This window comes from Amphiprion ocellaris, chromosome 14, assembly GCF_022539595.1.
Source record: "Amphiprion ocellaris isolate individual 3 ecotype Okinawa chromosome 14, ASM2253959v1, whole genome shotgun sequence".
Taxonomy (NCBI): domain Eukaryota; kingdom Metazoa; phylum Chordata; class Actinopteri; family Pomacentridae; genus Amphiprion; species Amphiprion ocellaris.
In genome coordinates, this window is record NC_072779.1 from 10,793,704 (window position 1) to 10,817,729 (window position 24,026).

Sequence of the window (24,026 nt, forward strand, 5' to 3'; positions counted from 1 at the left end):
CAGTGGGCCTCTTCAAATAGGCCAGATACCCTCAGTGACATTACCCTTCTTCCCCCACCACAGACATTGACTCTATGTTACATTAATGCACAGCTTCAATAGGATTGTTGTTACCTGTTCTATGTATTATCTGCACATTTCAAGTTCCTGCTGACACTACTAGCTATATAACCTTGCATATTCTCTTCCCGCTTCCTCACACAGTCCAAAAAACTGTAGGCAAATCACATTCATACTTTAATGTTAAAAAACAATCTGATGGTTCAAAACTGATCAGTAAAGTCACTTTGAAAGTCACATAGTACTGTTGTTACTGAATAAGATAGAACCCTGCAAAACACACACGACTGTAAGCATGTATATATGCATGGTTACCATTCTTGTGCTTCTGCATCTGTGACAGCCTGTTTGAGTGCGGTTGGAAAATCTATCAGCAACCCAGGAGCATTTCAGCACAGCCTTTTGATCACACATGGAGCACAGTTTCATCATCTGTTGAATATTTCATCTCTTTTTCACTTGCTCGGTCACTTGTGCACTGATAGAAATTACAGGCCACTAAAGTACAAATAGGAAAGTGATAGCAGTGAAAGCAGGCAAAGAAAAAAAAAATCAGTTCAGAGAAAACAAAAATGTCCAGTCTGTGATGGGGAAGATGCAGGGCAGTTGATGCAATCTTGCTCTCATGCACTCATTTTTGAATGTAAACGTTATTGGCTTAAGTGGGACAATGGTGACTTCTGCTGGGATTTGTTTTTGTTCTTCTTCTTTGCCATGTTCTTTTTGCAGTCTGAGAGAAGTACGCCTTTGTCTTTTTGCAGCTACAGAAAGTTATTTAGAGTGGTTTGGCTACCTGGACTGAAAAGTACGTTCACACATACATTCAACTCCAAAGGAGACAACAAAAGCAGGATAAATAAGTCAACTTCACAACGAGAGAGGAACCGTTTGCAAATGTGACTAACCATGTAAGTTTCTACAAACACTTCAGTTGCTGAAATTCAGAGCATGACTGAAAAAATATGAAAAATCACGGCATGAATTACTTACAGAATTGTGGAAATTCCTCTCTAAAAATGAAAGGCAGGCTCACATGTAAGAAGACTGCTCAAGATAAGGCGTGAAAGATTAATGCAATAAGGATCAAATATGGTTTCAGATCAACCTACTAACCAGACACACTTGTTCTCATGTTTGTTAGACATACTAATAAATAACACACTGGACTGTGGTGATTTGTTTCAACAGAACACGTTCTAGTCAGATTCTTCACATTTCACATTTCAGCATACTTGAAAATGGAGACCAGTGATCTTCACGTGTTCATGGTTTGAGAAACTGATTCCTGTGGACAACAATGTTCTGGTGAACTTTAAAATATTTAACTCACGCAACACAAGTGCATCAATCCATAAAATGGAAAGTTGTTCCTTTAGATTTTACATTGGATCAAACTAGAGCGGACGCTTTGATTGTGGAATCATGTTTTTACCATCTCAGAAATATTTTCTAAAACACGGCGTATTTTAACTTTGAAAGACCCTGAGGCCATTTTACCCGTTTTTATTTCTTCTTGGTCTTATTACTGTAACAGTCTTTTTACCTTCCTGATACTTTAGAATTTAGCTGAACTACACAGCTAAAAGCTTGTTGATGTTTATATATGTGTTGATCTGTTATCTGGAACAAAACCTTCTCCGGAGCAGGTGAGGAGTTCAGCATCAGTTACCATGGTGATGTACCTGGTAAATCCTCTAGTAACACTGTTTATCTGAGTGCTTGCCTCCTTTTCAGCAGTCAGATGATCGATCTTTGTGATCGGTCACCATATTGACATGATAGCATCACGCACTTGCTGCAGATTTGTGGGCTGCACATCCATGATGCAAATCTCCCGTTCCACCACATCCTAAAGGTTCTATTGGATTGAGATCCGATGACTGTGGAGGCCATTGGAGTACAGTGAACTCATTGTTATGTTGAAGAAACCAGTTTGAGATGATTTGAGCTTTGTGATATGGAGCATTATCCTGCTGGAGGTAGCTCTTAGAAGATGGTCCACTGTGGTCACATAGGAATGGACATGGTTAGCAACACTCAGATAGGCTGTGCTGTTTAAATCATGCTCAGTTGGTACTAAGAGGTCCAAAGTGTGGCAAGAAAATATCCCCCACACCATTAAACCACAAGCAACCTTAACCATTGATACAGTGCAGGATGGATCCATGCTTTTATGTTGTTTATGGCAAATTCTGGCCCTACATCTGAATATTGATGTTGAAATGGAGGCTCATCAGACCACGCAATGTTTTTCCAATCTTCTATTGTGCAATTTTGGTGAGCCTGTGTGAACTGTAGCCTCAGTTTCCTGTTCTTAGCTGACAGGAGTGGCACCCGGTGTGGTCCTCTGCTGCTGTAGCCCATCTTTTTCAAGGTGTTGTGCATTCAGAGATGGCATTCTGCATTCCTTGGTTGTAACCAGTGGTTCTTTGAGTTACTGTTGCCTTTCTATCATCTCCAACCAGTCTGCCCATTCTCCTCTGACCTCTCACATCAACAAGGCATTTTTGTCCACACAACTGCCGCTCACTGGGTATTTTCTCTTTTTCTGACCATTCTCTGTAAACCCTAGAGATGGTTGTGTGTGAAAATCCCAGTAGATCAGCAGATTCGGAAATATTCAGACCAGCCCGTCTGACACCAGCAACCATGCCACATTCAAAGTCTCTCTCACACTCACACACACACACACACACACACACACACACACACACACACACACACACACACACACACACACACACACACACACACACACACACACACACACACACACACACACACACACACACACACACACACACACACACACACACACACACACACACACACACACACACACACACAGAGCACACAATGGCTGTTAAATGGTCGAGTAGGTTTTCCATTCATTATGGATTTATAAATCGTCAATCCCCTGCTCCCCTTCTGGTGGTTGAGCGAGACTCGGGAACGAAGGCAAAGTGATGTAATAACTGCAGTAAAGTTTGGTTAACAAGCTCATGCTCTTCTTGGGAGTGAGAGAGTTTTCAATGGTGCTGCAAGACCAGCTGCTAAAGAGGTGGAAATGTGCTGGCAGATAAATTAGTCCTTTGACTTTGTGGTTTTGCTGTTCTGACTGTGAAATAATGAAGAGACATTTCATAAATGAGTGGAAAAATTGTTGGGAAAGAAGGAAAAAGCTTCCTGAAAGGATTCATGATTCTGTACAGTAATTTATTACATTATAAATGCAGTCATATGCCACCCGCTTCCTGGGATCCATAATCTACTCACAATGCTCAAATGTAACATCCTACTGTTGCTAAGGCTTAAACAGTTTTACATACAGTTTACTTTTTTAAAAAATCTTTTTAACCTTTTAAATAGCATACAGTGAAAGTAGTGTACTGCCTGGGATGGATATTTTGTGATGTATTTAAATGGCTAAATAGCTTTTTAAACTAATATTGCATTTAGAAATACTTCTTGTCTGAGAGACGGTTCACAAAGCTGATGTGTCTCTGGAAGGTTTCTAAAGTGGGATTTTGAAAGTGATGTGCTTTAAAATGTAGCAAAATAAAACACTAACAAATGATTTCTAATTACCTTGGGTTTGGAGACTACCTCATTCTTCTTCTTCTCCAGTGACTAATCTAGAAACTCTATGTGCTTTTAATTTAGACCCTCAGGAGTGAAGTGAACCTTTAGAACATCAGTCCTTTAAATAGGACACGATTAAGGAATCTTTTTTCAGATACTGCCTGGCCAAACTCATATAAATGTCCACATGATACTTATTAACCCATTAACACTCTCTGTATTATCTCCAGTGACAGCTTAATGGAGAAACATAACCTGATGATATGGTTGTGGTATTATATGGATGTTCTTTCATGGTTTTGTAGTCCATTTAAAAAAACACAAATGGGTTATTATTGACAGATTAAATGCATGAAAACAGCAAAGAAAACAGAGCTGTGCTTTTTAAAAAAATCATTTTCTTTAACCTAACCAATGATGTTCTTGAGCTATTTAGAGTGAATGCCTCTTTTGTTTTCTGTGGAATCAATTTATCAATGACTATGTGAAGACAAAAGACTTTAAAATATCATTACTGTCTATATTTTCTAAAATAAAGTACTGTCAGCTAAAGATAAAAATTTCCAAAAGTGACATACTTCAAAGTATAACTGTTGTTGCACTGTGACAGCATCGTAGTGTTTAAGTATTCAGTTCTGTCTGCAATTTGCACTGAAAAAAGAAAAAAAGCAGAATAAAGAGTGCATTTTTAGGTTTATTCTTGATCTATGTTAAGGTCTATAATGCCATTCGTTCAAAGTAACATCACATCTAAAAGTACCAGCTTAGAAATAGCAAATCTGTTCAAAATAACAAGCTTATTTTCGGTAGGAGTGACTAAACATGAATAATATGTTTTAAGCTTTAAGTGGTTGATAGGCTGTGTCCATATTGTGTATCTCCCACAGTTCCACCAAGCTCTACTTCACACAAGAGAATATTTGCCATGAACTGTCAGCGTTAAATGTACAGTCGGCCTCGTCAGAGTGATGAGGATCACAATCCAAGGTTTTTGCATAGAAACACATTGACAGAATCGGTGCTGCATGAGCAGAGCTTGACACATCTTGGAGAAACCGTATGCCACTGTAAAGTGTGTAAAGTGCAGAAACAGAGAGAGTAAGGCAGAAAGTCAGGTCTAAAACAGAACACATCTATTGCTCTAGGGACATAAGGATGGCGAGAGTTTAAAGTGGTGTGGAGATAAGCAGGAAAAGGAAAAGAGGTAGAGAGAGACTGATCAAGGAGAGGGTTTGGAAAAACAACGGGATATTTTGAACAGAAACGCACGTCAGTTAAAGGCAAGGAAGTGAGAGTAAGAGGAAATCATCAGTTCCAGGAAATTTTTCTAATCATCTGAAGGGGAGAGACACGATGAAATGACCTCATTCTAAAATCTAAATCTTTGCAATGCTCACACAGAGCTCCATTCACTTCTGCTGCATTTCCACTGCTAATATAACGGCATTTAAAACACTTGAACCAAAGGCCTCCCTGAGTCTCCAAAGATCAAAGCTGATCATTAGTTTAGTAATAACTGGAAATGTTCGACTTTCTGCCAAACGCACAGTAACATTCCTCACTTGAAGCCTGATTGTCAATCTGTCCGTCTTTCATCCAGCATTATTTGGTCCATAGTTCTGTTTATGTAGTGTCACATCTTATGCATCTTCTGTGGACGGCCCTGACGAACATCCTTCTGCTACCGAGTCACTGCAGGGTGATTCGTTGTCCTTTGCCTCAGCTTTTCTTTCTGCATCTTTGTCCAAGCTGCTGTTGCTGTTCGACTCCCCCCTACTCTCTGCAGCCTTTTCCTTCGCCTCCAGGAGTTCTTTCTCACCGCTACCTGTAGCCTTATGCTCTTTATCCTGCTCCTCTGCGTCCGAGCCTCCAGACTCTCCTGCTTCTTCCGACAATGAGTACATCTGTCTGGAAAGCTCTCCTGCTCCTGATGCGGCTTCTTTGCTGCGCTTCTGGAACAAACCAAAGTCAGTAATGTCTTTGGGGTAGTTTCTCCTCTGACTTGACTGTTCGCCAGAGCTCTCATCAGAGGCCAGGAGTCCATTAGGTAGGCCATTTGAGGCTTCAGGAGGCCTGGGGGAAGCTGCAGATGTGACCTGCTTGAGGATGGATGTGGCGATCTTGAATCGGTTGAGTTTGCTCTTTACCTGACTGCTTGGAGGGCAGGGAGAAACCTTGAGGGTGGAGTTGGCGAAATCAAGGCTGGATTCCACTGAGCTGCCACTGGCCTTTGCTCCCTGTAGAGCAGGCTTCCCGGTTTTCATCATGCCCATCACCTCGTAACGGAAACTGGAGATATCTTGTTTCAGCTCCTGCCAGAGCAAAGTGAAAGTCATCTCCAGTGGGAAGTTAATTAATGCTTTTTAGTTAACTGTTGTTTACAGTTGTCAGCATGCGGAACACTCTGGACTGATTCGGTTTCAGCTCAGTCAATGTTGGGTGGATAAAGTTTAATTCAGAAAATAATTATACGGCACTTTCTTTTTCTCATGAAACATGCAGGAACATTTTACAATAATATAGATAATGTTTTTGAGGCTTACAATTCTTTGGAAGAATCGAATCTGAGCTTTCAAACATTCAACAATATGGCTTAATGAGCCAAAAGTCTAGCCTGCCAAATTGATGAACGATTTCTCTTTGTATGACAACTGATTGAAATACAGCAATAACAGATACAGATATTCACTTTTGCAAGAAGACACTATTAAAAAAAAGGTTTTAGATGATTTTTACCACTTTCAACAACCTGTAAATACAATACCGAAATGAGATAACAGGCAACTAGCTGCTATTTACACTTTCAGCAATATTCTGAGTCATTTCTGACCATCTGGTGAATAATAGTGTAGTATTCACTCTCATTTTAGCCCAGTTTTTGGTCTTTACTAACACGTTAGGGAAATATCTGTCTCTTTAGTTGCTTCTGTTATGTGCACTTGCTAGTTTCTAACTCAAGCTGTCCATTATTTTGTGCTAAGCAAGTTATGTACAGTGAGGTTAAGAGCATATTTTACTGAAACAGCTAATGCAATGGATCAAGATGAAAGCAGTAAGAGTGAACCAAAGCAGCAATAAGCTCAAAAATGCTTTAAATCACCATTCTGATTGTAGAGTTGCATCTTTATTCTCATCGTTACTCGAAATCTTTATTGTGGCCACTCAAAGTTACTTATTCTTGGCTCTGTTGAACCTGAGCTTACCTTGAAGTTCTCTTCAGTCAGGCCTTCCTCTGTCTTGGCATCTCTGATCATAGCAGCCACATACCGTTTCACTAAGTTCCTCAATACCTCCTGCAGCAACGAGAAAAAAAAAATTGCTTGTAACACTGAAAAAAGGGGAACTTACAGCCAGTCAGTCAGAAAGAAGGCAAATTTGTATGCACAACAGAAAACACATTTTGAGCTACATTTCCTATACAAATGCGTGCAGATGTGGACAACGAGGAGATCCTCTGCAGAGAATAAGATGAACATCCCACTGAGTGTAACTGTTAGACCCATTTTGTGAGGCATCACAAAAAAACTTTCTGTTGGCAGACTGAAATTGGGAAGGCAGCTAAAAAGCCCAATAAGCATCTCATAAACACAGACACATTAGCAGAGGACACATGTACAGTGTGCTGTAAAAGTCATTACATTTACCTGATACTGATGGTTTATCCTCAGGTTCTCTGCTGCTCGCCTCTGCACAGACATCGGATGCCAGAGGTTGATCGAAGAGAGAGTGGGAGATGAGTAAAAAAAAAAAAAAAAAAAGCATATTTAGTTTTTTCTTCACAGCATCACACATTGCTGTAAACTGTGCTTTCTGTGAGTCTCACTACGTGTTGGGAATGAGTACTGCATCATAAAACAGTAAAGGTGTTTGCTCTAAAATTAGATTATCATTAGAAAAAAAGTGATTCTACTTTAGGGATGCCACAAGTGACTATTTTCTTGAGAAAATTCAGCTTAGTGTCACATATGACAAAGAAGAGCAGCAAGTCTTGACATTTGAGAAGCAGAGGGAGCGTTAGAAGACGATTATTCACAAATATAAGCATAAATAATGTTGGGTATGAAGCATCTAAGTGTTAGGTTGACAGAATAATTGTACAAAGGTCATCCCAACCCACTATTTCTCTGATTTTCATAAGAATAAAAGCATACTCTCTTTTTTCTGGCAGTAAAAATTGTGTTTAAATGCTACTTACTCCAAGAGTTCCAATAGTTTCAGGGCGCTTGGAGCGTGTTCTCTTGCAAATTTGTCTCTTGATCCAACGCACGAGGTACCAGAATGATTTAGGGCTGGGGATGATGTTAAAGGGGGCTGGCAGAGTGGCCCCTTCTTCAAAGTAACTCATCCACAGCTTCGTCCGGGCAAACTTCCACTCAATGTCTGCATGATCCTGAAATCAGAATAGGGTTCATTTGAAAAGCATGTACATGTTTTTATTATCTAGACCACGTATATGTATTTTTGTTTAGAGTGTGTTTGATCCGTGCTCACAGCAATGTGCTGGTAGGAGTTGTTCATCATGGCTATGAGCATGTTGAGGAGCACCACCAGTGAAATGATGTTGTAGGTGCCGAACATGGTGGCACCAACGAATTCGGTGAACTGGTGGTCGGCGTCCACGTTGGTCACATAGAGGCTGATCAGGCCAAAGATAGACCAGAAGAGAGACTGTAGGGTCTCAAATAGCCTGCAAGGCAAAGATATATATTGTTAGAGAAGCCAACAATGTAAATGTTAGATATTTTTAAAGTGCTGAATCAAATTCTTACCCTCACATTCATAAGATTTTGCTAAAACATCAGCTTCTCTTAGCAACGGACGACTTTTGGAGAGTAGTCACACATTTTTCACAACTTTTTTTTGCACTCAGTTTCACAGAATCACACATTTACACTACATGGTCAAGCAAGATAAGATTCATGAAAACTCACGTGGAGAAAGCGTTGTTCTGCTCCACACACCGGATGCCCTTGCATTTTCCTTTTTCATCTGAAGCCTTCGTCTCATAGTAAAAGTACAGCTGGTTCAGCCCATTTGCAAAGGCTAGTAGAACCTGGAGAAACACAGTATGTGCAAATTATATGCAATAATTTACTTTAATTCTGTCATATTTTCTGCTCTAATTCTGCATGTCTACGTCTGTGTGCAAACATTTGTGTGTTTACCAGACAATAGATAAAGAGGAACTTCAGGATGTCCAGCAGCATTCTCCCCAGAGAGATCTGCAGCGGCCCCAGATGAGAGTTGGCTGTGAACAGCGAGATGAGGCGCAGGGAGCTGAAAATGTTTGCGATGGCAAACACTGCTTCAGCTACTAGCGTTGGATGCCACATTTCCCATTGGTTTCTGGGCTTACTGCCACTGTACTGAATGGAGAAGAGGATCGATGACAGACAAAGTGAGCACACACGAGGGTCAACCTGTAGCTGTCTAATCTATTCATAGACAAATGTTTACCTTAGTGTAGGCTACAATCTTCAGGGAGATAGTGGCAAGGTATAGAGAGTTCATGACAAAGTCCATCAGGTTCCACCAGTCATGAACATAGTCTTGGAAACCACCATCCCACATTTGCTTGATCTCTGCCCAGATGAATCCTAGAAACACATGTATAAATATGGAAAATATGTGGAGTTGCATAGTGGAAGAAGTTATTTCAAGCAAAAGTCACATTTATTTTCAACATTACTTGGAACTCTCTGAGCTTGGATAGCCATATAATTCCCCTCCACCAGTGTGCAGTACAAAAGATCAGAAGCTGCATCGGAAAATGTAAGAATCTACAGCTCTGGGAGGTGATTTGAGCTGCACCACCATACAAACATGCTTCCAATGACAATGCTAACATGCTATGTTGTCTATGTTCAGCATCTTAGCTTTGCATGTTTGCATACTATTATTACCAGATTAGTGCAAGCACAACACAGCGTACAGCTGAAGCTGATGTGATTGCCATTTAGTTTCATAGATATTTGATAACAAACACATTTTTTAAAACTCAGAAAAACAAAGCTATGATAATTCACTCCGAGGAGAAAATTTCATGCCAATCTAATCAAAAGTTGTCAATATCTCACTCAAAACCACCAGTGAATGCCTTTACAAAACTCTACTGTCAGCTGATGTTGAGACATTTCAGTTTGGGTCAAAGAGATGGAAGCACTGACTGACTGACTGTCAGATGAAAAAAACAAATCAAAGGTACAAGCATGTGTGAAATAAAAAAGGAAGCAAACCGTAAATCCCAAGCATGATTTTCAGAGGAAATGTCCAATCATCAAACTCAAAATTCTATTACTAGAGCCACCGTGAGCGAAATGAGAAGATTACAGTTTAATAATACTTTTCATTCTTCACTTTCAACCAGTTAAAAGTTGGATAGGTTTTGAAAGAATTTGACAATTTTAACATGGCCTTTAGCTCCCAGTTGCAATGACAAAGTTTTCCTGTGCTTCTGATTTGCATTTTCCATCAGGACATCAGCTGCTGTTCATGATCGTTACAACTACTGGAGCCATTTAAGGACATCAAAGTGATGGAAAAAGCACATGACTACAAACATTCTTTAAAAACAAGAAAGGAGACTATCTCCTTTTTACCAACATGAAGCGGCCATGGCGTTTTAATTCATCAGGACAACCACTTCCAACCATCCGCAACTAAAAATGCTTTCAGTTGTCACCAGTTTTACTCACCCAGCACCCAGGGCAGGATCATCCACTCCACGGTGGTCGGTGCAGGGCCCTGCCTGTCCTGCCTGTCCTGTTCTGTGGTGACAATGTGCTGGGAGGCGAGCAGCAGCAGGAAGAGAAAGGTCAGGTAGGACGCTGTGTGGCAGATGAATTTGATAAAGGGCTTTCGGATGAAGAGGCCGTAGCGACTCTTAGGAGCGATGAGGTAGCAGAAAGCAAACACCGGGTAGAGCAGGCCGATGAAGACGCAGGTGATGAACTTTCCAGCCCAGTGGCGTCGCCTCCAGCCAGGAAACTCATCATACCACCGGGACGCCAAAAGCTGCTGACAGTTTGGTTGAGCTACGAACTTAAAAAAAAGAAAAGGAGAAAGGTGAGTTATACTTTCCATCTCTTTGATCTATAGAGATAAATACAGTTCAAAAGGACTTTTCATACATTAATAACTTCTGCATGTGATCTTACTGGGAGACAGAATCCTCAACCTACGGCTGTTCAGTGTTTTACACAGACCATAATGCCCTAGTGACAATATACCAGAATTAGCTCTTGCTGTAAACTCCAGTTCAGGGCATTCAAACGAGGGAGTAGGATGTGTTGGTGGTGCCAGAAACTGAAAGGTTATCATCTACACACACAGATATTTTAGAATGAAACAGATATTGGGTGTCTTGATACAGAAAAAAAGGTGGTGCAAAGAATTCTATCTGTTGTCACAAAACTGAAGAATCCTTTTCTTAGATGACTGCATTGTATTTCTTGTTGACTCTCTTGAGATGAAAACATAGTGTTCCTTCCTGAGAGGCCCGAATATGATTGGAATTTCATCTAAAGCAGACAACACTCTATGCTTCTTACCCACAACAGGACTAATTGAAAATGTTCAAATCAACATGTGGAAACATTTTGTCTCCTTTTCTGCAGTCTGGCTTGTTTGATGTTTTGTGTTGCTACGGGATAAAAACATCATGTGGCTATAAAGTAGAAGAATGAATTAAACATTTTAGTAAATGCTGTTCTCCTCAGGTGACTGAGTATAGGTTTAAAAGATCAGTGATTAAAAAATATTGATGCAGCAATACTGCAGCAGTGCCGCACGACTACCTCATCCAAATGGACTGAAGCCACGTCAGCAGCATCTGGGGATAATCTAGAGGTATGTCATATATATGCCTGGTAAGGAAAAAAAACTCTTGAATATGTGAGTCATCATGAGCATGCACGTATATGCAAACACACTTGTGCAGACACACACAGAGCTGTGAACTACCATGTTGAGCATCTATATCAGAGTCAACGTGTTGACCGGTACCGGTGGGTGCCAATTCACCAACTCTGCAGCCTGGTTTCCATGGGAACCACAGATCCCTATCTGTGTCAGGGTCTGAACTAGAATGGCTCACATTTCCATATTTCAACTACAGTATCGCTACAAAACTTGAGAGGAAATTCAGAGGGGGCATACAGCAGGGATGGATTTCATGGATGAGGGAAGAAAAGGTACACTCTCCCCTTTTAAATGTGAAGCAGAGAGAGATGGAGAGAGTGTTCAGATAGTAAGGATCTTCAATAGATACATATTAGAGAGATAAAGGGTAAAGAATAGAGGGAGACCCCCTCCTGCTGGTTTTCTCTTTTCATATGGCTCCTTTGAACATGAACCTTATTATATGCAAAATGGATAACCTAATTAAGTTGTACCAAACGTCTGAAGCAAACCCATGGGTGCAGGCTAAGTCTTGTAATGAGGTGCTTTATCCCATAAAATAATAAAATGTAAAAAATGAGCCAAACAAGCGATTGTTCTATATTCTGCAGCAGCTATAAATAGCACAGTTGCATCTATTTAAAGAAAGCTTTGATCATTTTCATCAAACCTGCTATGTCACAGACATTTAGAATTTTGGCAGTAGAAGTGAGTAGTCCACTTATAAACCATTGAGATCATTGACTGCTTAAATCTTTCACTGCACATCAGAACATTTTTCCCACTTAATGACAGTAAACAGGAGGTTTATTGGCTGCTGTGTGTCTCGCCTTAATCAGCATGATATTAAACACTGACAGTGATGGTAATGAGGTTAGATATTAAGCTAATTAACATGATAATTAGGAAAACTATGCATGCTAATATTTCACTTAACACATGAGATGTAATAATACTGTCATAACTGTCCAAATCTAAACAGATTATCTATGTTAAAGGAAAATAAGGTGTGTATATTTAGCTAATTATTTAATAAAGTGACAGAGGCATAGACTTTAATCCCCAGCCAGAATGTCCTTGACTACCTTTGAATCCCTACTTTCCCTTTTCATTTCTTCTCTAAAACATCTCTTCTTGTTCCTTTTTCCCAGGGAAGAAAGTCTACCCATGCCAAACATCTGTGTTTTGGCCTCTCCTTTTGCCTGTCACAATGACTGATAAAAACCCAGCAATGGTAAAATGGCATTTTTGCCTTGGGTGGCTTTTTCACACAGCTTCCTCCTTGCTGGTCTCAAGTCCGGTCGGTGAAGTGCCTCTCTACACTGTCGACTGTCCGTGAGTGCCAGGAAAGTGCTCGTCTTTGTGTGAGTGCTGACGATGCTTTCTAGACATGTTCCCCTGCAGCTTTGCCGACATAAAAGCTCTGCTGAAAACTTTTCTCCACCACTTTCACAGACACACGCCGACAACTTTCGGATGGTGCCATTGTGGCTCCTGTTTGCTTTGCGAAGAGATGAAATACGAGTGGATGTGAAGTCCACATTTTTTCTTTGCTTGTACCAAGTTTTTGATGTGCAAATGTATCATTTGGAATTGATTTGTGGCAGTGTACTCAAATTGCATAGAATATTTTAGGTCATCGAAAGTTTTCATTGAAAGTCTTCATCTATCTGCCTGTCTTATGTTACAAGTTCACCAGAATCTGCAAACAGGAATGCAAACTAATGATGGAGCTCAAGTTGTCACACACAGCACACATAATTTTTTTAAAGTACATAGTAGAGGCCTATCGAGTGTACTCGATAGGCCTGCCAAAATATATTAATATCCAAAATAGAGGCAATGAGTCGCTGTTGCTCCTTTACAGGTAATTAGGAGGGAAGTTCGTAAGCTTATTTTGTACAGTAGCATGAGGGCAATGTTGTGATAGCATGCATTTTAACCTAAACTCTGATCTGATTGTCTGATTTTCCTAATATCAACCAAGTAATTTTAGTGCCTCGGCTAAAGCAAACAGTAAAAATGAGACTTGCATCACAAAATAAAACTACATGAAAATATAACGGTCTGGCACTAGACACCAAACTCAGTCTCCTGGGTGTCGCCTTCAACCTCCTTGTGAGGCTGTTTTTAAGCTGGAAAAAAAAAATCAATATTGACACTGGCGGCACTGATGCCAAAGGACACCTTGTGTGTATCTCTCAGACGCCAGCAGTTTAACAAAATGGCAGCATTTGACACCCTGGGAATGAGATCGGGTTGGATGATCACACTGTCTGACTGTCTAAGGCTTATATAAAAAAGGGTGTTGATGGACTTTTACATGAAACCAACAAGAAACCTGGTGCTCAAAATGGCCCATTTGAAAACTGCGGCTGTGAATATGAGACAGTTTTTCTATCAGTCTTGGATTATGGTGACATGCATGCCTCAGCTGCAACTCTTTGCTGTTTATCACTGTGCACCAAGATTCATCACCCATGATAATTATGATACTCTTCCTTGTGACTGCATAGCTGGGTCTCCCTCTCTGCAGGAGAGACACTGTTTTTTATTTATTTATAAGGTCCTTATGGGTTTTTTACCCCCTGACTTTACTTCTTTGCTGTCTGTTAATGATTGTATTAAGATGTAGGCTCTGACTGTTTTACTCAGTGTGCACCTGCAACCTGGAATTACTTGCAAAAGAATCTAATACTTGACTCATTTATCTTTCGGGCAATTTGTGTCTTCATTTTTATTTGATTTTGCCTATGGCTGTTCTTGTTTCAGCTGATTCCTTTGCTTTAAATTTCAATTGATTTCACTATTCTTAGTGGTTTTGTTATGTTACTAATATGGCTTTCTAATTTTTGGGATTGTCATTGTTGTCCAAGTTTCGTACTAATGTGCTTACATCTTTTGTTTGTTTGTCTATATTGTAAATGAGGCTTCCAGTCCTCACTGAGTTTAAATTAAGGTTGAATGAAATTTATAGTATAAATTGAGAACTACAGTAATGGTTTGATAACAAAAAGTCATCCTTTAAACAAAATTGAAAGATATAAACACTCAATCTGCATTGCATAATCAATTATTGCTTCCTCCTGTTTAAAAAAAAAAAACACAGTATGAAGGCTTGTTGAGCATTGAAGCCTGACAGATATTTTCTGCAGCAAATTGCTGAAATAAGACCCACAAGTGCTCATGGTTCTTCACTACATAACATCCCCTCCTGTTTTGTTTCCATTTAATAAAGACAAAACATTTTGCAATATTGAATTGCAGTTTTTATGAGGTATCACAAGGGGGCAACGTCAAACTAGAGCATGTAAAATCGATGGGTTTCCCTTGGTGCCTCTGAAAATGTCAAATTTTAAAGAGACAGTCCGTGATTCTTCAATGCACTCACCTACATTTCTGCAAGTACATCATCAAAAATAAGAGTAATCTGGAGTTGAACCCCTCGAGGAGGCAGAGAGGATAATCTGTGCTTTAATGTGTATGTGTTACTGATCATATGTATCAGATTTGGCCTCCTGCTGCATCAAAGCGCAGACTGCTCTATAAGCTAAGCTCTTTAGAATGGAAGCCTGGGGAGATTTCTCTTCAGGCCATTATAAATTGACTTTATAAGCCCAGGGTGCACAGCAGCAGAAAAGCCGAAAAACACACCAACACAGATACAAGGATAAATACAAAAACGTAAACAAGCGTGTTCACACACAAGAGGGTCAAGAGGAGAGCTGTCCTTTAATTTTGTTCAGTTGAGGGTCACAAACAGGCTTGTCATGACTCACCACAACATTCACAAACAGCATGCGCTATAAAAAAAAAGAACAAATCACATGTTCGGGCTGAGTGTCATGCCAATTCTAAGAGCTTAAGTGTTTGTCTGAAAAATCACTGGAAGAGATGAGTAGACACACGCAATAACTGCTCTCTGCGAAAACAAATGAGCCATTCCAGTCTAAGTAAGTGTCCACTTAACCCTGGATGCATCACAGGGGGCAAAACCTTGTCTAGCTTAAAGATCATCTGTCACAAAGCACAAGGCAGTGCCTATAAATACCTCTATACGTGTGTGTGTAGGCACAATTGCACTGTACAAATGTTATTGTCTCAGGGGACAGCAGCAGGAAATGTTGCTTTGGGGTTTCATTGATCTCCAATTTCTCATTCCAGTGGCAATTCTATGGTGAAAATCTTTACTGCTGTGTAATATTCTGCACAATTTCATGTTTCCCCTTGTCAAATGAATAAGAAGTTTATTAGAAAAACATTTCTAGAGATGAGAGTTTACAGAGAAATAAGACAAATACTCTCTCCTAAAGCTAATTCAGAGACAAGTACTGATAGATTAAGATGTGTTTCTTGCAAATAGAGTCTCACTTAGACTGCCCATTCTGTAGAACATACTGCAATATCTCACATAAGACTTAACCAAATGATAGCAAAGATTTTAATTAGAATGCAGGATGTTACAATAATTTCTTGCACAGACACAGCCATAAAAATGAATATTTTAGGCAGAGTTTATCTTGAAATGACTCTTAACAAGTCTAGGTAGGAGGGACATTCATCATTTGTAAAGGGCAGCTGGGTGGATTGATCCCCACATAATGACAAACTGCTCTCCATCAAACTCCTGGTGCGATCGAAGGGAGTTATAGATAGGAAGAAGGGGAAGGGCATATCGGGACGTCTCGTGGATAATTAACACACTGCTGGGGAGAGGAGATGCTAGGAGGCACAGTTGTGGCAGCGGCAGCAGGAGGGAGGTTTGTTTACAGCGTGGGCAATGAAAGACTTACTGCCAGCCACAGAGAGGTTTGGGGAGATGACAGGAGACTGTCCATCATCGTGTGTGCACCACCTGTGCCTTTGCACTATCCCCCATTGTCCTTTAGTGACTCGACATGCTCATCCCCCAACCTGTGCGTTAATGTGCAACAACTGGATGGATGGAGGAGGAAACAGCACTGTCATAAACTGAGGCTTCTCCAGAAGTGCGTCTGCTCTGACAGCCAGGCAGAGCTCACAGCAAAAGACACCTGAATGAATTATAAGTCGCTCCTGGGAGCAATGCGTCTGCTTCTTCATCAGTTTTTGCTTCACCTTTGTATTCAGCAGAACATTTTTGCAGCAGAATATCTATTTAACTCCCGTCCTCCTCTCACCTTAAGCCATTCCATACCTTTACAAGTCCATTAAAAACTGTGCTCCATTTAACCTAGAAAAATATAACTAATGCATTAGTTGTAGGGTTTTATGATTTTTATTTATTCCCATCGCTATGTTTTTACCAGATAAATATGCGGAAAAGAACAGGGAAATGAGCAGAGCAAATAAAACATATGTAAATAGAGATACATAAAGACACATCTCTACAACTGTTTTACCAAACAAGGTACTGAAGGTCTATAGCAGTATACCTGTAGCACAGATTCCATCATATAGTTTACAGGAATTAAATTAACTTATTTGCATACTAATTGTTCATGGGTCTACCCTCTGGAAAGGCTTTTATCTCACAACGGAAAAAAAAAAAACACCTTGAAATCAGTGGACTGTAAAACTGAATATTGTTTTAGAGTTATCATGTTTGCACCATTTGCTGCATAATTATTTATATGCCTTTGAAGTGCAATTCTGGTCCTACAGAGCTGCTGAATAAAACCACCCATTTTTTCTCCTCACATAACTCAAAACTGGAATAAGTAAAATAATCAGTACCTAATTACCACAATTTTCCCAGTGCATTAAAAGCAGATGTGCTGCACCTAGACTGGATAGAAGAATTAAAGATGAATTAAAGATGATTATAGAGCATAGTGTGTGTTTAACTGGATGCACTGCATGTAAAAACTTGAGCAAGAGGTTATTGCCTTTTCTATTACATAATAAATAACTTCACCTGGACAAGAACATTTGCTATTTTAAGCAGGTAAACATCCTAAATCTTCAGCTACGATCTTGATGTGGAATCAAACATTTATCTTGCAGCTTGTACTTCAGTAATTGAATTCAAGGTTCTCTGTGCATATGCAACAGAAAACAGATAAAATCCTTCCAAAACCAGCATCTGATATCATCAAGCCTGATGTTAATCTCACATCATTACACCGCTTTATATCGGCTGCCAGTGACACCTGTGAGAAGATACTGGCTCCGTGCAGCAAAGACTTGATTCTTGGCAGACTTCCTGAGGCAACATAGAGCGAAAGCTGCCTGAGGCATGAAGCACAAAAATCTAACAACAAGCTGCACAGAAGATTAGGCAGCAGACAACACTGGACAGGAGGAAACATATATACTGCGCAATTTAAAATGCAACATCTGTGATACTACGGTCATATCTGACTCTCGCAGCTCTTTAGATGAAAGAGATGAAGGAGGTGGCAGGTGCACTTGACTGAGATGTAGATTATTTGCAAGATAATTTTACTGATAGTCAGCAGCATCAAATTCCTTGTTTCTTTTTCATTCGTTCAACGATGAAGAACAAACAAGCAACCTTTTCTGTAGCTTTCTTGTTTCATCCTTCACAAACCACTGCATGCATTTGTTTTAATGCTGATGTCATGGCATCATAAGTATCAAATTAACCACATATTTCAAAGTGTAGCACTCAGAGAGCTGGACTAGTCTTTAATCAAAGCAGAATACCTTGTACTTTAGGTAAACATGAACATAAATGCTCACTTCAAACAGTATTGACTGATATTGTGTATTACACCTACCTCTTTTTGATGGTACTTGATAGCCAGTTTGAGTCTTGCCAGGTCATTGTTGCCCTCCTCCTCCAATAAGTTGATATCATCTCTGTAGTTCAGGATCATCTCCAGCTCTCTGGAACTCCTCGTTTGGTCCAGGAGGTCCTTAGCGAACTGTTTACACTGCTGGGACAGCTCTTCATACTCGGATTTGAACTCATTCTCCACCTGAAATAGACAAGTGGGGTGAGTACAAAATAAAGATATTGTATCACTAAAAGATCAAGAGTACCTGGCAGCTGAAATGTGAGTATGGATATGTCTAGAAAGTAGTTTTTTGTATTTTCGAAGAGGTGATTCAAAGCTAAATGGGATCTTTGTACACATTAAAATTTGTGTAAGACATATGTACAGTGCTTAATTAGTTTAGCATCTTATTGTTTTTGTGCACCTATTTATCCCTACTAAATAATTCAAATCAGGAACTTTGGACTTCATAATATTATAGCTGGAAATATAGCAAACTATAGCAGGCACGAATCCAGTTTTCTTATTAAAATGATGTCTGTTCATAACTGACCCTGGGATATATTTAAATTTCCTTATCAGATGACTTTTACTAAGAGAAATGTACATAAACTCTTTCCTAATACAATCACAGCCATTATCTGCCACACACTAGTATTATGAAAGGGCAACACGGTTCATTCATTTGCATTCTGTTAATATTTCTGCTCATTCTAATCAAATCTCATCAAGTGATGTTCCACTATTAGCTGGCTGCCTTGTCCTCACCTTGCTGAGCTCCTGCAGCTCCCAGCTGAGCCTGAATGCAGTGAGGAAGGGGTCCTCGCTGGAAAGCGCAATTAGTGAGGGACTCGACAGTGCTTTGTAGATGTTCAGGCGTGAACGCGAGTGCCGCAGGCTGTCCACATCTGAACTAGACACACACTCCACACAGTTGCAGCGCACCTGCAACATCAAACAAAGCATGGCCACATGTTAATGAGGCTTCCTAGGCTTAGTAATGGATCATGCTGCGGTCTAGCAAGGCAAGCAGTGTCCTCTATATCAACTCAGGACTAAAATGTCTGTGCAAGATATGAAGACATTAAGGCCTGATCAGTTAGTTATTGATCTGATGACTTATGTTTATTTTCACATTATATAAACATGGTAATATACAGTGTATATATACATTTATATGCTGTATGTAAGATACAAATAGGATTTACACTGCATATTAAATACTTATGTGTCACCCACCTCATGCGGCTGTGGCATGGACACACCTTTCTGCACCAAAAGCTTGATAATTTCATAGTTGTTGGTGTGTGCAGCAAGAATGATGGGAGTGATGTCAGGGGTGAAGTCAGAGAACTGCTTGTCCAGTAGGATAGGAGGAACCTTTTAAAGGAGAGGAGAAAATAAAAGCTTCAATCACACATAAACATCGAAAGAAGCTTTCCAGGCGACACATTTGGCCTAGTCGTGTAATCTTTGGTCAATTCATATACCTCACAGCCTTGTTTTTCTTTGGTCAGGTTGCTCAATAAAAGTAATTGCTTTGGCTAAACCCAGAGCCTGAAAGATCTTCTGTTCACCTCAGAGTGCAGTTCAAAGGCCCACAATGAAGTTAAATGGAACTCGAGACCGTCTTGCGATGGGATGACATCAGCCACAACTGCCATCAACAAATGGATGTTCTGACCCTTCAGTTTATTACCTGAATGCTCAGTTTCTCTGTACTCATGGATCAGACAAAACCCCCCTTTTAACTTGGCCCTCATTTTGATCTCCGCTACCCAACTCTTAAGTTTTATGACTGCACCTTGCACAGATGCGATGCTAATAGACGGACAGACATAAATACCTGCAGAACCACTGAAAATCTCCTTTGTAATGTGATCACATTTTGCTATGATGACAGACAAACTCATGAGACTGCTGCAACAGCATGACAGAAAAAATAATAACACTCATGCTGTTGCAACTGGAAACAAACAGGATCAAGAAAACAGCAATTTGAGCTTTTGGCAGCTGCAGGGAAAACTGTTCAAAAATCGAGAAATTACACGCGTGGTCAAAGACGCAGACAAAATGCCATCCTTATCAAGACTGTTGTCAAGGGTGCGGGCCAAAGCGTAGCAAAAATTGCCAGTATTTCATGCATTTCGAAAGGGAATCATAATGCGCAGAGAGAAACTCATTCCACCTATCCCTCTTATCAACCCACTCCAGCTAAGTCCTTTTGCTATTCCCGTGTCGTTCAGTGGCAACACACGGCTGCCGGCAGCGGCGCAGAGGGCTGGCCCTTTTCACTTTTTTAATTGAAGGTCTATTATCTGATTCTGCGGTGAAGGAGGAAGGAAGGAGAGAGAGTTGATAGTGAGAGAGGGTTGGAGGAGAAACATAGGTAAGGACCTACTTAGCAATTTGATGCAGACTGATGGCAGATGGGAATAACAGATTCTAGTTGTTGCAAGAGAGCTTCACCAGAATGAATGTTAAAAACAAGACAGACGAGAAGCTTGAAAGACCTAAATCTCTCTATACTGTAGCTAGACAACAAGGGAGGCTGGCACAATAGGATTCAAAGTTTGAAGAATGTAGCAGCTGTGAAAAAGATGTTTTACACCCCTGGTGTCGACAAAAGATTTTATTTTAGCTGTCTGGTCCGTAGGGTTGTGACAGTCATAAAACTTGAAGATTAATTGTGACACACATAATTGCAATTAAGGATTCAATTGTCTTTGTCTGTTCATTTTATGGCTTTATTAGTTTTTCATAACTGGTATCAGTGTCTTTGACTGTCACGTCTCTGTTGCTAATCTGATAAATTGCCTCTTCTAAGTCATTGGGCTCTCCTCCTTCATTTCAATTAAAACCAAAATATGCTCACAGTTCTGCCGTGGTGTTTGACTTTGAAACAAAATCCATGATGTTAATATGAATAGATGCTCATTAAAATAGATGCTCCACTACATCAAATATTAGAAGTTAGTCATCTCAAAATGAAAAAGTTGGTGCCATGAAACCATAGCAGAATAAGACGGCAGGAGCACGGGAAAACTGATTGAAAAATCATTGAGCTCAAATGATGATCAGACATTCGACTATCAACACTGAGAGACACAAGCACACATTTGAGAAAAAAGATTGTAGATTCAAATTTTTTCCTTCTCAAACTCTGCAACACAAATATGAGAAAGTCTGACTGAAAACTGTCATTATGACTGAGCTCAGATGCTTCTTGTGCAGGAAATAAGCACAGACTAAGTCACATACCTGCTATGAACACACGCATTAGAGATGCCAATAAAACTGCAAAACTGGTCCTTAAATGCAGCACAGGACAGAGCAGCTCTGTCACGTTCTGTGCAGGTTTTCTGTACAACAAAGGCTCATTCTAGTAAAATACTGGTATATACCTTAGCAGTATTTGCTACATGAGGCCAGTGTTGGTCAGATCTCTTCTTAAATCATTTCCCAAATGAATGGAATCAGTAAAATGGTCAGAAAATCTGTATATTTCTTGCTCGTAATGTGTTGACTAAATGGCTCTCACACAGGGAATACACTTTAAATTTTTTTCTCATATTTTCTCTTTGTGTTTGCCAGCTCCCTCCCCAGTCCCTCTGACAGCACCTGAGGTTCAGACAGGTCAAACTCTGTGAGGCAGCTTGTGTGGTTATTCTCTCCTGGAGTTTCTTGGAAAATGCTGCTCTAGCAATGTGACCAAGTGTCAGAATCTGGAGACCAAAGAGACAGTCACTGTCCAGGTCCTCAAGGACACTGATTTTATTCAGGCCAGTGAAAAAGAGGTAGACCTTTTAAAGTTGTTTTTATTTTATTTCCACACTCAGACTTCTGCAGCATAATATACTTTACACCCTGAAGTGTTGTTATCTGCTTATATAATCTAGACAATATCCTCCTCTTTTCTCCACAGGTGGCCATGGTAAAGGTCATCAGTGTAATAAATCCAGACATCATTAATGTGGAGATATTCTTGAAGCAGTTTTAACACAAGAAACATCTCTCTAGCATTTGAGACCCTTGACATGAGTCTCTACAACCTGCTCAAGAAATAAAATGTTTGTGTTCCTGTAATATGGAATTTATGCAACTGATCAATAAAGAAACCCTAACTTCCCAAACAGCAATAGGTGGTAAACCAAATTCCATGCTTGTCCTTTCTATGTTTGTCTCTGCAGCTGTTGGTGGCCTTGGACGTCCTGTTTGTCAGTGTACAGAACTGCCCCTTCAGGGTCCAATGAATTGATTTTGGTGAGGCCAAGCTTGGCAGGGACAGGTGGGTTCATTCTGAATGGCTCAGCTGTGGTTCCACATGAGTTGTTTTAACCAAAACTGTCCCATTGTTCTATTTGTGCTTAAAGATTGTCGATAGATTTTTTCTAATTAACTCTTGTCTTCCCTCCTCAGGGCCCCAGATGTTGCCCTTGGCCTCCCCTTCACTGAGGCTACAGATGAGTGGAGAGAGGGCTGCAAACTGGTCTTTCTTTATCTCTCAGATAACCCTTCAGTGTTGTCTGTGACTAGCAGATGGTAGATCAGATGGTAAGAACTTCACACAGAACCTCCGCTGACCTTAGTGCATAATCTGTTTGCACATGAACGTCAAGAATGAGGTTCCGGGTCAACTAAAAGACCACCTGCTCCTGGAAATTTTTGCACTACTTTTTCAGTGAGGAGGAGGAGCAGAAGGATTTAACAGCTTCATTTAGCTGTCGAGGTCTGTCAGTGACCTGGTTAATGCAAATAATCTCAGTTGTGTTGTTTGACTAGAGACCAAACCAGTTGCAGTTTGATGATCTGCCTTTGAGACATGGGAGCTGATCAGCTGGCCTAACTCTCCCTCCAAACCCAGATCTGTCCCAAAGGGGAACCTGCTGAATTTGAAGACAGGAGTGCTTTTGTGGACCTCCTGAAATGACTGCTGCGATTTGACAGGGATCAGAGAAACTCTCCCGGTGAAACTCTCTCTCACTTCTCATCACAATGTCACATTTGATCGAGCAACCTGACCACGGAGACTAAGTGAGTGAGTGTCTGTGACATTTCTGTTGGCAGTATATAACACATGAGGTTCCTTGAACTGCACTGATGCCTGTATTGCGTGACTGACTCACACATTGGTTGTCATACTTCCTCCAGTTGGACTGACTCCCAAACTATGATGAGTGTCTGTACAGTGGAGGACTCAGCAGAAAAGGTGAGCATCTCTGTAGCATCCACACCCCATCAGAAGTCATCCACTAGCTTTATGTTGGAGGTTTACACTATAGTCACTCTGACACCAGTGATAACACTCTAGTCACGGAGTCATGTAGTGGAAACAAGACTGCTGTCTGTTATGAAGGTGGTTCCACTGATGGGTCCATTGCAGTTTCCAGACTTCTGATCGAGCCTTTAGAGCACCAGCTCCTGTGTGATTTGATGGATGACTGCTTACTCCTTAATATGATGGTCGTCTGGACAACATCCTTCCTCCATTTACCAAGATCCTGCTGCCTGGTCTTCTGATGGACCACATACATGGTCCAATAAGACTCCTCAGCAGAATCAGAGATGCCCTTTTCTGCTGCTGGCTTCATTCTGTGGCGGACTGACTCCATTTACCTTTTTTATTTTTTGATTTGATAAGTTATGTCTGGCAAGTTTGTTACTTATTTAAGCTTTACATTTGACTTCACAATAATATAACGCCTCAGACTACCTTCTTCATAACTCCAAGTCAAGAGAAAATTATAGGCTTGTTGTTAAAAT

The 24,026-nt window shown here is 40.3% G+C and overlaps 1 protein-coding gene across 1 annotated transcript in view; it reads right to left on the reverse strand.

The window, feature by feature from the left end:
- Positions 1–4,318: 4,318 nt before the first annotated feature.
- LOC111565880 (short transient receptor potential channel 4) overlaps positions 4,319–24,026 on the reverse strand; it is a 29,358-nt gene continuing 9,650 nt past the window's right edge. Inside the window, exons 4-15 of the mRNA XM_035946544.2 lie at positions 19,503–19,643; positions 19,032–19,208; positions 18,264–18,464; positions 10,338–10,683; positions 9,100–9,239; positions 8,808–9,008; positions 8,574–8,695; positions 8,134–8,329; positions 7,838–8,032; positions 7,287–7,328; positions 6,846–6,935; positions 4,319–5,954 (exon numbers count right to left, since the gene is read on the reverse strand). Of these exons, the coding sequence (XP_035802437.1) occupies positions 5,283–5,954; positions 6,846–6,935; positions 7,287–7,328; positions 7,838–8,032; positions 8,134–8,329; positions 8,574–8,695; positions 8,808–9,008; positions 9,100–9,239; positions 10,338–10,683; positions 18,264–18,464; positions 19,032–19,208; positions 19,503–19,643 (2,523 nt within the window). The 3' untranslated portion in view covers positions 4,319–5,282. The remainder of the gene's footprint in view (positions 5,955–6,845; positions 6,936–7,286; positions 7,329–7,837; positions 8,033–8,133; positions 8,330–8,573; positions 8,696–8,807; positions 9,009–9,099; positions 9,240–10,337; positions 10,684–18,263; positions 18,465–19,031; positions 19,209–19,502; positions 19,644–24,026) is intronic.